At 49.7% G+C, this 12194-nt stretch overlaps 1 protein-coding gene across 1 annotated transcript in view; it reads right to left on the bottom strand.

Moving 5' to 3' along the window:
• Window positions 1-311: 311 nt before the first annotated feature.
• Window positions 312-12194, bottom strand: part of LOC129715995 (DPY30 domain-containing protein 2-like) — a 28955-nt gene continuing 17072 nt past the window's right edge. The window contains 3 exon segments of the mRNA XM_055665877.1: window positions 312-1152; window positions 2171-2254; window positions 8452-8541. Coding sequence (XP_055521852.1) covers window positions 1087-1152; window positions 2171-2254; window positions 8452-8541 — 240 coding nt within the window. The 3' untranslated portion in view covers window positions 312-1086.

The following is a 12194-nucleotide window of genomic DNA, read 5'->3' as shown; positions in this document are numbered from 1 at the left end:
GCACTGTATTTCCATACTACACTAGTGTGAACGGGTGATCAATGGTCAGTGTGGATTTGCTGGGCCAAAGGGCTTGTTTCCACGCCATATTACAAAACTCAGTGTGATCAGGTGATTAATGGTCATCGTGGATTAGTTGGGCTGAAGGACTTTTTTCTGTGCTGTATCTCTAAACTGAACATCAGGTGGCGCCACCTCAGTGGCTGCCTTGACAGCTGCTCGTAGCCCTTTCACCCTTTTTGTTATTTTTAGTGTATATATGGTTTAACGTTTCTTAGTATGTCTTATGTGTGGGGGGGGGGGGGGGGGGGAGATAGGGGGAAAACTTTTTCAGTCACTTACCTGGACGGAGATGCGTACTTTCTCTCTGTTGCATCCTGTCTCTCTCTGTCTCTGTTCCCACGCCGGAGTTCCGATCATCCCAGCGAGGGTTCAAAGGCCCCGACCACGGGTGAAGAAAGAGGAAGATGACCGTACTTTATTGCCTTCCATCACAGTGGGAAATGTTGATTCTGCTGTGGTGGATGTGTATGTAAACTCTATCGTGTATTGTGTTTTTATTATTCATGTGGCTCTATGGTAACTCGATCTCACTGTACCAATTGCTGCATGTGACAATAAATGTGAACTTGAACTTGAATAGATGATCAATTGTCAGCGGGCACTCAGTGGGTCGAAGGGCCTGTTTTCACTAGGTATCTCTCATCTAAACTACTGTGTACAGGTGATCGAAGGTCGGCTTGGGCTCGGTGGGAAAATGCCTGTTTCCACACTGTATCTCCCAATTAAGCTTGTGCGAATGGATAATCAATGCTCCATGAAGAATCATGTTTCCATGCTGTTCGTACCCTCCCCACCCTCACCGAGTGCCGCAAGAAGGCTGGGGAGATGAATGAGGGGGGGGGGGGGAACTTTATTTAATGTCCTGGGGTAGAGTGAGGGGTGGAGGTGGTGAAGGAGGGAGTGGGGTGGGTAGGTAAGGGGGGGTGGGTAGGTAAGGGGTGGGGAGGGAGAGGGGTAAAATGATGGGTGGAGCTTGGCTCATGGCCTCAGCAAAGTTCGGCTCCTGCTTCCGGATCCTTCTATTCACCCTCCTTTGCCTTGCGACTTCCACGAGATTTGTCTTTTTCTGTTGTCGATCTCATCCTTATACTGTGTGGAGAGGGGGTGGGGAATGTGAAGGAGGGAGAGGGGGAGGGAGGTGAGGGAGTGGGAAGGTGAGGGAGAGGGAGGGTGAGGTGAGGGAGGGTGAGGGAGAGTGGGAAGGTGAGGGGGAGGGAGGGGAGGTGAGGGGGAGGGAGGTGAGGTGAGGGGAGGGAGGTGAGGGGGAGGTGAGGGGGAGGGAGAGGGAGGGTGAGTGAGGGAGGGTGAGGTGAGGGAGTGGGAAGGTGATGTGAGGGGGAGGGGGTGAGAGGGAGGGAGGGGGAGGTGAAGGTGAGGGGGAGGGAGGTGAGGGGGAGGAAGGTGAGGGGGAGGAGGGGGAGGGGGAGGTGGGGAGGGGAGGGAGGGAGGTGAGGGAGGGGAAGGTGAGGGGGAGGGAGGTGAGGGAGAGGGAGGTGAGGGGAGGGAGGTGAGGGAGAGGGAAGGTGAGGGGGAGGGAGGTGAGGGAAGGTGAGGGGGAGGGAGGTGAGGGGGAGGGAGAGGGAGGTGAGGGAGAGGGGAGGTGAGGGAGAGGGAGGTGAGGGAGAGGGAAGGTGAGGGGGAGGGAGGTGAGGGAGTGGGAAGGTGAGGTGTGGGGGAGGGAGTTAGGGGAGAAGGAGGGTGAGGGGGGTGGGGAGGGAGATGGAGAGGGCAGGGGAGACGGAGAGGTGAGAGTTGGCATTAGAGGGGAGGGTGGGAGTTGGGTGCCTCTCTACACACTCCCCACACTTTGCCCTCTCTCCCCCCCCCCTGCCTCTACCATAACCTCAATCTCTGTTATCCACCTTCACCACACCCCCCCCCCCCCCCACCACCACCAACCTGTGCCCCATTCCCCACCTCTCTCCCCTCACCTCCTCCTTAAAGGTCTCCACCTCGTGCTCTCCCTCTCCTCTCCCCCATTTTTATCTCCAGCACCTCCTTTCACCCCTGTCTATCCGTCCCTCTCTCTCACTCCCCTCCCTCTCTCATCTCCCCCCTCCAATCCCGCTCCTTCTCTTGTCCCTCTTCTCTCCCCCTCTCTCCTCACCTCCTCCTTGACGGTCTGCAGCTCGGGCTCCGCCTCCCAGCCGGGCGGCACCAGACTCGACGTGCTCTCCAACGGCATTGACGCCTGAGTGTAGACAGAGCGCCAGGGGAGGGTCAGTGAGGGATGAGGTCAAAGGCGAGGGACAGGGATGGAGAGCAGGACAGAGAGAGAGAGACCGAGGGGGAGAGGAGGAGTGGGAGGGTGAAACATAGAAACAGAAAATGGGTGCAAGAGAAGGCCATTCGGCCTCTTGAGCCAGCAACGCCATTCTATATGATCATGGCTGATCATCCAGAATCAGTACCCGGTTCCTGCTTTCTCCCCTTGATTCCGTAACCCTAAGACAAATATCCAACTCTCTCGTAAAAACATCCAGTGAAATGGTGCTCACTGCATTCTGAGGCAGAGAATTCCACAGATTCAAAAAATCTCTTGATGAAAAAGTTTTTCCTTATTTCAGTCCTAAATTTCCTATCCCTTATTCTGAAACTGTGACCCTGGTTCTGGACTCCCTCACCGGGAACATTTTTCCTGCACCTTGCCCATCTAATCCCTTCAGAAGTTTTAGATCCCCTCTCATCTTTCTAAATTCCAGTGAGCATAAGCCCAGTCGATCGATTCTTTCTTCATGTGTCAGTCCCGCCATCCCGGGACTTAACCTGATGAACCAATGCTCTGCACTTCCTCAAGAGTAAGAATGTCCTTCCTCAAACTAGGAGACCAAAACTGCGCCCGATACTCCAGATGTGGTCTCACGAGGGCCCTGTACAAATGAAGTATGACCTCCTTGCTCCTAAACTCAAATCCTCTTGCTATGAAGGCCAAGCTTTCTTCACTGCCTGCTGTACCTGCATACTTAGGGAGGGAGGGTGAGAGAGGGAGGGTGAGAGATAGCGAGAAGGAGATATTGAACAGTTTCTTTTCTTCGGTATTCACCAAGGAGAAGGATATTGAATTATGTGAGGTAAGGGAAACAAGTAGAGTAGCTATGGAAACTATGAGGATCAATGAAGAGGAAGTACTGACACTTTTGAGAAATATAAAAGTGGACAAGTCTCCAGGTCCGGACAGGATATTCCCTAGGACATTGAGGGAAGTTAGTGTAGAAATAGCAGGGGCTATGGCAGAAATATTTCAAATGTCATTAGAAACGGGAATAGTGCCGGAGGATTGGCGTACTGCGCATGTTGTTCCATTGTTTAAAAAGGGGTCTAAGAGTAAACCTAGCAATTATAGACCCGTTAGTTTGACGTCAGTGGTGGGCAAATTAATGGAAAGAATACTTAGAGATAATATATATAAGCATCTGGATAAACAGGGTCTGATTAGGAACAGTCAACATGGATTTGTGCATGGAAGGTCTTGTTTAACTAATCTTCTTGAATTGTTTGAAGATGTTACTCGGGAAATTGATGAGGGTAACGCAGTGGATGTTGTGTATATGGACTTCAGTAAGGCCTTTGACAAGGTTCCTCATGGAAGGTTGGTTAAGAAGGTTCAATGGTTGGGTATTAATGGTGGAGTAGCAAGATGGATTCAACAGTGGCTGAATGGGAGATGCCAGAGAGTAATAGTGGATGGTTGTTTGTCAGGTTGGAGGCCAGTGACGAGTGGGGTGCCACAGGGATCTGTGTTGGGTCCACTGTTGTTTGTCATGTACATCAATGATCTGGATGATGGTGTGGTAAATTGGATTAGTAAGTATGCAGATGATACTAAGATAGGTGGGGTTGCGGGTAATGAAGTAGAGTTTCAAAGTCTACAGAGAGATTTATGCCAATTGGAAGAGTGGGCTGAAAGATGGCAGATGGAGTTTAATGCTGATAAGTGTGAGGTGCTACATCTTGGCAGGACAAATCAAAATAGGACGTATATGGTAAATGGTAGGGAATTGAAGAATGTAGGTGAACAGAGGGATCTGGGAATAACTGTGCACAGTTCCCTGAAAGTGGAATCTCATGTAGATAGGGTGGTAAAGAAAGCTTTTGGTGTGCTGGCCTTTATAAATCAGAGCATTGAGTATAGAAGGTTACACAAAAAAGCTGGAGAAACTCAGCGGGTGCAGCAGCATCTATGGAGCGAAGGAAATAGGGCAACGTTTCGGGCCGAAACCCTTCTTCAGACTGATCGGGGGCGGGGGGTGGGGGGGGGACAAGAAAGGGAAAAGGAGGAGGAGCCCGAAGGCTGGGGGATGGGAGGAGACAGCAGGGGGGCTGAGGAAGGGGAGGAGACAGCAAGGACTAACAAAATTGGGAGAATTCGATGTTCATGCCCCCGGGATGCAGACTCCCCAAACGGAATATGAGGTGCTGTTCCTCCAATTTCCGGTGCTGCTCGCTGTGGCCATGGAGGAGACCCAGGACAGAGAGGTCGGAGACGGAGTGGGAGGGGGAGTTGATGTGCTGAGCCACCGGGAGGTCAGCTTGGTTATTGCGGACCGAGCGGACGTGTTCGGCGAAACGATCGCCCAACCTCCGCTTGGTCTCACCGATATAGATCTGCTGACATCTAGAGCAGCGGACGCAATAGATGAGGTTGGAAGAGATGCAGGTAAACCTCTGTCGCACCTGGAACGATTGCTTGGTTCCTTGAACGGAGTCGAGGGGGGAGGTAAAGGGACAAGTGTTGCATCTCTTGCGGTTGCAAGGGAAAGTGCCCGGGGAGGGGGTGGTACGAGAGGGAAGGGAAGAATTGACAAGGGAGTTATGGAGGGAGCGGTCTTTGCGGAAGGCAGATATGGGGGGAGATGGGAAGATGTGGCGAGTGGTGGGGTCACGTTGGAGGTGGCGAAACTGACGGAGGATTACTTTTTGTATGTGACGGCTGGTGGGGTGAAAGGTGAGGACTAGGGGGACTCGGCCCTTGTTGCGAGTGCGGGGATGGGGAGAGAGAGCAGTGTTGCGGGGTATGGAAGAGACCCTGGTGCGAGCCTCATTTATGGTGGAGGAGGGGAACCCCCGTTCCCTGAATAATGAGCACATTTCAGATGTCCTGGTGTGGAACGCCTCATCCGTGGAGCAGATGCGGCGTAGACGGAGGAATTGGGAGTAGGGGATGCAGTCCTTACAGGAAGCAGGGTGGGAAGAAGTGTAGTCCAGATAGCCATGGGAGTCAGTGGGTTTATAGTGTATGTCGGTCAGAAGTCTATCACCTGCAATGGAGATAGTGAGGTCAAGGAATGGTAGGGAAGTGTCGGAAATGGTGTATTTGAGTGCCGGATGGAAGTTAGTGGTGAAGTGGATGAAGTCAGTCAGTTCTGTGCGGGTGCAGGAGGTGGCATCAAAGCAGTCGTCGATGTAGCGGAGGTAGAGGTCGGGGATGGGGCCCTGGTATGTATTGAACAAGGATTGCTCGACGTAACCTACAAATAGGCAGGCATAGCTGGGGCCCATGCGTGTGCCCATAGCTACGCCTTGTATTTGGAGGAAATGGGAGGAGTCGAACGTGAAGTTATTGAGGGTAAGGACTGCACCCGCTGAGTTTCTCCAGCTTTTTTGTGTAACCTTCGATTCTCCAGCATCTGCAGTTCCCTCTTAAACACTAAGCATTGAGTATAGAAGTTGGGATGTAATGTTAAAATTGTACAAGGCATTGGTGAGGCCAATTCTGGAGTATGGTGTACAATTTTGGTCGCCTAATTATAGGAAGGATGTCAACAAAATAGAGAGAGTACAGAGGAGATTTACTAGAATGTTGCCTGGGTTTCAGCAACTAAGTTACAGAGGAAGGTTGAACAAGGTAGGGCTTTATTCTTTGGAGCGCAGAAGGTTAAGGGGGGACTTGATAGAGGTTTTTAAAATGATGAGAGGGATAGACAGACTTGACGTGGAAAAGCTTTTCCCACTGAGAGTAGGGAAGATTCAAACAAGGGGACATGACATGAGAATTAAGGGACTGAAGTTTAGGGGTAACATGAGGGGGAACTTCTTTACTCAGAGAGTGGTAGCTGTGTGGAATGAGCTTCCAGTGAAGGTAGTGGAGGCAGGTTCGTTTTTATCATTTAAAAATAAATTGGATAGTTATATGGATGGGAAGGGAATGGAGGGTTATGGTCTGAGCGCAGGTATATGGGACTAGGGGAGATTATGTGTTCGGCACGGACTAGAAGGGTCGAGATGGCCTGTTTCCGTGCTGTAATTGTTATATGGTTATATGGAGGTGGAGGTGAGGGAGAAATGTAGGAAATTGGAGAGAGGGGGGTGAAAGAGGTTGAGAGAGAAGGTTAGAGGGACAGTTAGGGAGGGGGAGAGAGGGGGTTGTTGGGGCGAGGGGGTTGGGGGAGAGAGGAAGAGGGCGCCAGTAGGGAGGGGTGGAGAGAGGGAGAGAAAGGGAGAGTGAGAGAGGGAGGGTGAGAGATGCCGAGAGAGGAAAAGGAGAAAGATGGAGGGCAAGAGAGAGGGAGGATGAGGGAAGGAGGGAGAGAGAGGAAGGGCACGAGGGAAGGTGGGTGTGGGGGAGAGGGGAAGGCAGAGATGGAGGGAGAGGTATTCACTGAAGTTTAGAAGGATGAGGGGGGTTCTTATAGAATCATATAAAATTATAAAAGGACTGGACAAGCTAGATGCAGGCAAAATGTTCCCAATGTGGGGTGAGTCCAGAACCAGGGGCCACAGTCTTAGAATAAAGGGGAGGTCATTTAAGACTGAGGTGTGAAAAAACGTTTTCACCCAGAGAGTTGTGAATTTATGGAATTCCCTGCCACAGAGGGCAGTGGAGGCCAAATCACTAGATGGATTTAAGAGAGAGTAAGATGGAGCTCTGGGGGCTAGTGGAGTCAAGGGATATGGGGAGAAGGCAGGCACAGGTTATTGATAGGGAACAATCAGCCATGATCACAATGAATGGCGGTGCCGGCTCAAAGGGCCGAATGGCCTCCTCCTGCACCTATTTTCTATGTTTCTATGAGAGTGGGAGGGAGGGTGGGAGGGAGAGGGAGAGGAGGGGTAGATGGGGTCGGGAGTGGAGGGGGAGGAGTGTTGGATTGGAGTGGCAGGAGGGAGAAAGAAAAAAATGAGAGGTAGAGGGGGAGAGAGTTTGAAGGAGACAGAGAAGGGATGAGAGATGGTGGGTGGTGGAAAGGGCAGAGGAGAGAGACAGTGGGAGCGAGAAAGGCAGAGGGTGAGGGGAGGGTGAGAGAAAGGGGGAGGGGGTGAATGTGGGGGAGAGATGGGAAGAGGGAGGGGTATGGGGAGAGGGGGAGGCAAGAGAGGTGAGGGCAAGAGAAGGGCAGGCCGTGAGAGGCGTAGGGTGAGAGAGGGGCGAGAGAGGGTGATGGGGAGGGCGAGAGCGGGGGTGGTCGAGAGGGGAGTAGGGCGAGAGTGCAAGGGAAATCAAAAGATATTGAGAGGGAGAGAGAGAGACAGCTAGAGTGAGAGAAAGAGACAGGGGGAAGAGGGAGCGTGAGAGAGGGGAGGATGAATCAAAATAGGACGTCCATGGTAAATGGTAGGGAATTGAAGAATACAGTTGAACAGAGGGGTCTGGGAATAACCGTGCAAAGTTCCTTGAAGGTGGAATCTCATATAGATAGGGTGGTAAAGAAAGCTTTTGGTATGCTAGCCTTTATAAATCAGAGCATTGAGTACAGAAACTGGGATGTAATGTTAAAATTGTACAAGGCATTGGTGAGACCAAATCTGGAGTATGGTGTACAATTTTGGTCGCCCAATTATAGGAAGGATGTCAACAAAATAGAGAGAGTACAGAGGAGATTTACTAGAATGTTGCCTGGGTTTCAACAACTAAGTTACAGAGATAGGTTGAATAGGCTAGGTCTTTATTCTCTGGAGCGCAGAAGGTTAAGGGGGGACTTGATAGAGGTCTTTAAAATGATGAGAGGAATAGACAGAGTTGATGTGGATCAGCTTTTCCCTTTGAGAATAGGGAAGATTCAAACAAGAAGACATGACTTCAGAATTAAGGGACAGAAGTTTAGGGGTAACATGAGGGGGAACTTCTTTACTCAGAGAGTGGTAGCGGTGTGGAATGAGCTTCCAGTGGAAGTGGTGGAGGCAGGTTCGTTGGTATCATTTAAAAATAAATTGGTTAGGCATATGGATGAGAAGGGAATGGAGGGTTATGGTATGAGTGCAGGCAGGTAGGACTAAGGGAAAAAAGAGGTTCGGCACGGACTTGTAGGGCCGAGATGGCCTGTTTCCGTGCTGTAATTGTTATATGGTTATATGATGAGTGCAGTATGGTGAGAGAGAGGGGGTGAGAGAGGGGAGGGTTAGGTGGGAGAGTGGAGAAGGTTATCCCCACTCTCCCTCTCACTTACTCACCTGTGACATCCATTCGGCAGCCGTAACATCTTTGGGAGAGGATGGGATAGTGCTGGACTGCGCACCGTGAACGGTGGTGGCCTCCATCAGCTGAAGGAGGGAGGGAGGGATGGATGGAGGGAGGGAGGGAGGGAGGGGAGAAAGAGAGATAAAAATTGCATTGTCAGTTCAGGATGATGGGACGTTTTGGTGGAGGAGGGGGAACGACGGTCCCTGGGAGGATAAGGAGCCCCAGAAGATATCCTGTCAGTGGGTCTTGCCTGGTTTGTGGAGAGCATGTTTACTGATCGCTGGTTGAATGATGTACAGCGATGTTGCAAATTGGGGGACAACTTTACAGATGATTCACCCACACGTCCTATAATGGTGTTGTGAATTGGGAGACAGTTTTACAGGTTGGAAAGGGTTCCGAGAAAATTTATGAGGATGTTGCTAGGGCTTGAGGGCCTGAGCTACAGGGAGAGGTTGAGTAGGATGGTGCTTTGTTCCTTGGTGGTCAGGAGGATGAGACGTGATCCTATTTTGGTACAAAACATGCGAGTAATAGACTGGGTAGACGCACAGAGGCTCTTGTCCATAGTAAGGGAATCGAGAACCAGAGGACATAGGTATAAGGTGAGGCGAGAAAGATTTAACAGTAACTTGAGGGGTAACGATTTTATGCAAAGGGCGATGGGTGTATGGAACAAGCTGCCGAAAGAGGTAGTTGAGACGGGTTGTATTGCAATGTTTAAAAAACATTTGATTAGTACATGGATAGGACAGATTTAGAAGGATATGGCCAAAGGCAGTTAAGTGGAACTAGTATAGATGGGACATTTCGGCCAATGTGGGCAAGTTGGGTCGAAAGACCTGTTTCCACGCTGTACGATTTTATGACTCTGACAATTCATCCACATGCCTTGCATTGATGTTGTAGATTGGGGAACAATTTTACAGTTTGAAAAGGCTACAGAGAAGATGTTGCAGGACTCGAGCACCTGAGATACGTTTTCACAGAGTGGGTGGTGGGTGTAAGGATCAATCTGTCAATGGAGGTGGTTGAGGCAGGTACAGGTACTATTGTAACGTTTAAGAAACATTTACTCAGGTACATGGATAGGACAGGTTTAGAGGGATATGGACCAAGTGTAGGCAGGTGGGACTAGTGTAGATAGTACATGTTGGTCATTGTGGGTAAGTTGGGCCAAAGAGGCCTGTTTGCACGCTGTATGACTGACAATTCATCCACACGTCCTGCATTGGCGTTGTAAATTGGGGGACAATTTTACAGACAGTTTTAGGTTTAAGATGAGAGGGGAGAAATTTAATAGGAACCTGAGAGCTTACATTTTATTACACAAATGACGCTGGGTGTATGGAACGACCTGCCAGCATTTGCCAGCAGCGATACACTTAAAAAGAACACACAATACACTATTACATTTAACACAAACATCCACCATAGCATTCTTCACTGTGGTGGAAGGCAACAAAGTTCAGTCAGTCCTCCTCCTTGTTCACCGATGTTCGGAGCCATGAACCCTCCGTAGTCGCCACTGCGGACGGCCTGATGTACAGGCCCTCTCATTGGGATGATTGAAACTCTGACGTTGGGACGGTCGAACACACTCTGCGGCTTACAATGCCCGAATCGGCCACTTACCTACTGGAGAGTGCGGCTTCACGATGTTATAGGCCGCAGGCCTATACTTCATGTCCTCTGATTCTCGATTACCGTACTCGTGGGAAGAGACTGTGCATTAACCCGATCTATTCCTCCCATGATTTTGTACAGCTCTGTAACATCACCCCTCATCCTCCTGTGCTCCAAGGAATGAAGTCCTAGCCTGCTTAAACTCCCTATAGCTCAGACTATCCTGGGAACATCCTTCAAAATCTGCTCTGCACCCTTTCCAGCTTGACAACAGATTTCCTATATCATAGTGACCAAAACTGAACACAATACTCTAAATATGGTCTCACCAACGTCTTATATAACTGTTCATGACCCCCCCCCCCAATGTCTATTCTCAATATTCTGGCAAATGATGGCCAATGTGACAAAAATCTTTTTGACCACCCTCTTTCCTACCAGCCTTGCCCACACAATTCTCCTCCACATTATCCACACATCTCACATGGGCATTGTCAATTTGGGGACAACTTTACAGACAATTATAGGTTTAAGATGAGGGGGTGCAAGATTTAATCGGTAATGTTTTTTTACAAAAAGAATGGTTGGTCGATGGAATGAGCTGCCAGAGGAGGTACTTGAGGCAGATACTATAGCAACATTTAGACAGGTATGTGGATAGAGTCCGAGAAATGGAGCATGGAAACAGGCCCATGCCGACCAACATGTCCCATCCACACTAGTCCCACCCACCCCCAATTGGCCCATATCCCTCGAAACCTATCCGATCCATGTACCTGTCCAAATGTTCAGGACTCGAGCGTCTCAGCTATAGGGACAAGTTGAGAAGGTTAGGAGTCTATTCCTTGGAGAGCAGGACAATAAGGGGTGATCTTATAGAGGTGGACAAAATCATGGCAGGAATAGATTGGGTAAACATCAGATAACAAGTCTTGTGTGAGCTGCTGTATGTTTAATGCAAACCAACATCTGCTGTTTGCTTGACTCTGCATTCATTCACAATCTAAATGTGGAGCAGACACATCTTTTCTCATGATACTGTATATCATAATTAAAGGGACTTTACATAGAAAATCCATATTTCAGTAGCTCTGAGTAGTCGCGTCCTTCATTTTTATTGGGGTTCTCTTTCAGAACTCAATGCCGAGTGCTACCGATGTAGCAGCTTCACTTGAAGATGGCAAATTCTTTAATCTCTTGCCCAGAGTAGGTGAATCAAGGACCAGAAGACAGAGGTTTAAGGTGAAGGGGAAAGGATTTCATAGGAATCTGAGGGGTAACCTTTTCAACGGGTTTAGGCAGATATGGGCCAAATGCAGGCAGGGGGACTGGTGTAGATGGGACATGTGGGTGAGGGGGATGAAAGGCTGGGTGAGGGGGATGACGTGGGTGAGGTGGGTGAGGGGGATGAAAGGCTGTATCCAAGCTGTAACACTCTATGACGATATGATCCTCTGACAATTCACCCAGACATTGACGGTGTAAATTGGGGAACAATTTTACAGACTATTCACCCAGACATCTTACAGCGACATAAATCGGGGACAATTTCACGTTGGAAAGGGTGCAGAGAAGATTTACGAGGATGTTGCCTGGACAAGAGAGACCTGAGTTATTGGGAGAGGTTGAGCAGGCTGGGGCCCTGTTCCTTGGAGCGCAGGAGGATGAGGGATGATCTTAGGGAGGTGTACAAATCATGAGAGTGGTGAATCTCTGGAACTCTCTGCCACAGAGGGTAGTTGAGGCCAGTTCATTGGCTATATTTAAGAGGGAGTTAGATGTGGCCCTTGTGGCTAAGGGGATCAGGGGGTATGGAGAGAAGGCAGGTACGGGATACTTAGTTGGATGATCAGCCATGATCATATTGAATGGCGGTGCAGGCTCAAAGGGCCGAATGGCCTACTCCTGCACCTAATTTCTATGTTTCTATGAATGTAACAGATCTGGTAGACGCACTGAGACTCTTACCAAGAGTAAGAACATTGAGAACCAGAGGTAATAAGTTTAAGGTGAGCGGGGTAAAGATCACATAGGATTCTGAGGGGTAACATTTTCACACAAAAGGTGGTGGGTGTATGGAACAAGCTGCCAGTGGTAGTCATTGAGA

Source organism: Leucoraja erinacea, unplaced genomic scaffold (assembly GCF_028641065.1).
Source record: "Leucoraja erinacea ecotype New England unplaced genomic scaffold, Leri_hhj_1 Leri_158S, whole genome shotgun sequence".
NCBI classification, from domain to species: domain Eukaryota; kingdom Metazoa; phylum Chordata; class Chondrichthyes; order Rajiformes; family Rajidae; genus Leucoraja; species Leucoraja erinaceus.
Note: the sequence above shows the minus strand (reverse complement) of the source record. Positions and strands in the feature narration are given on the sequence as shown.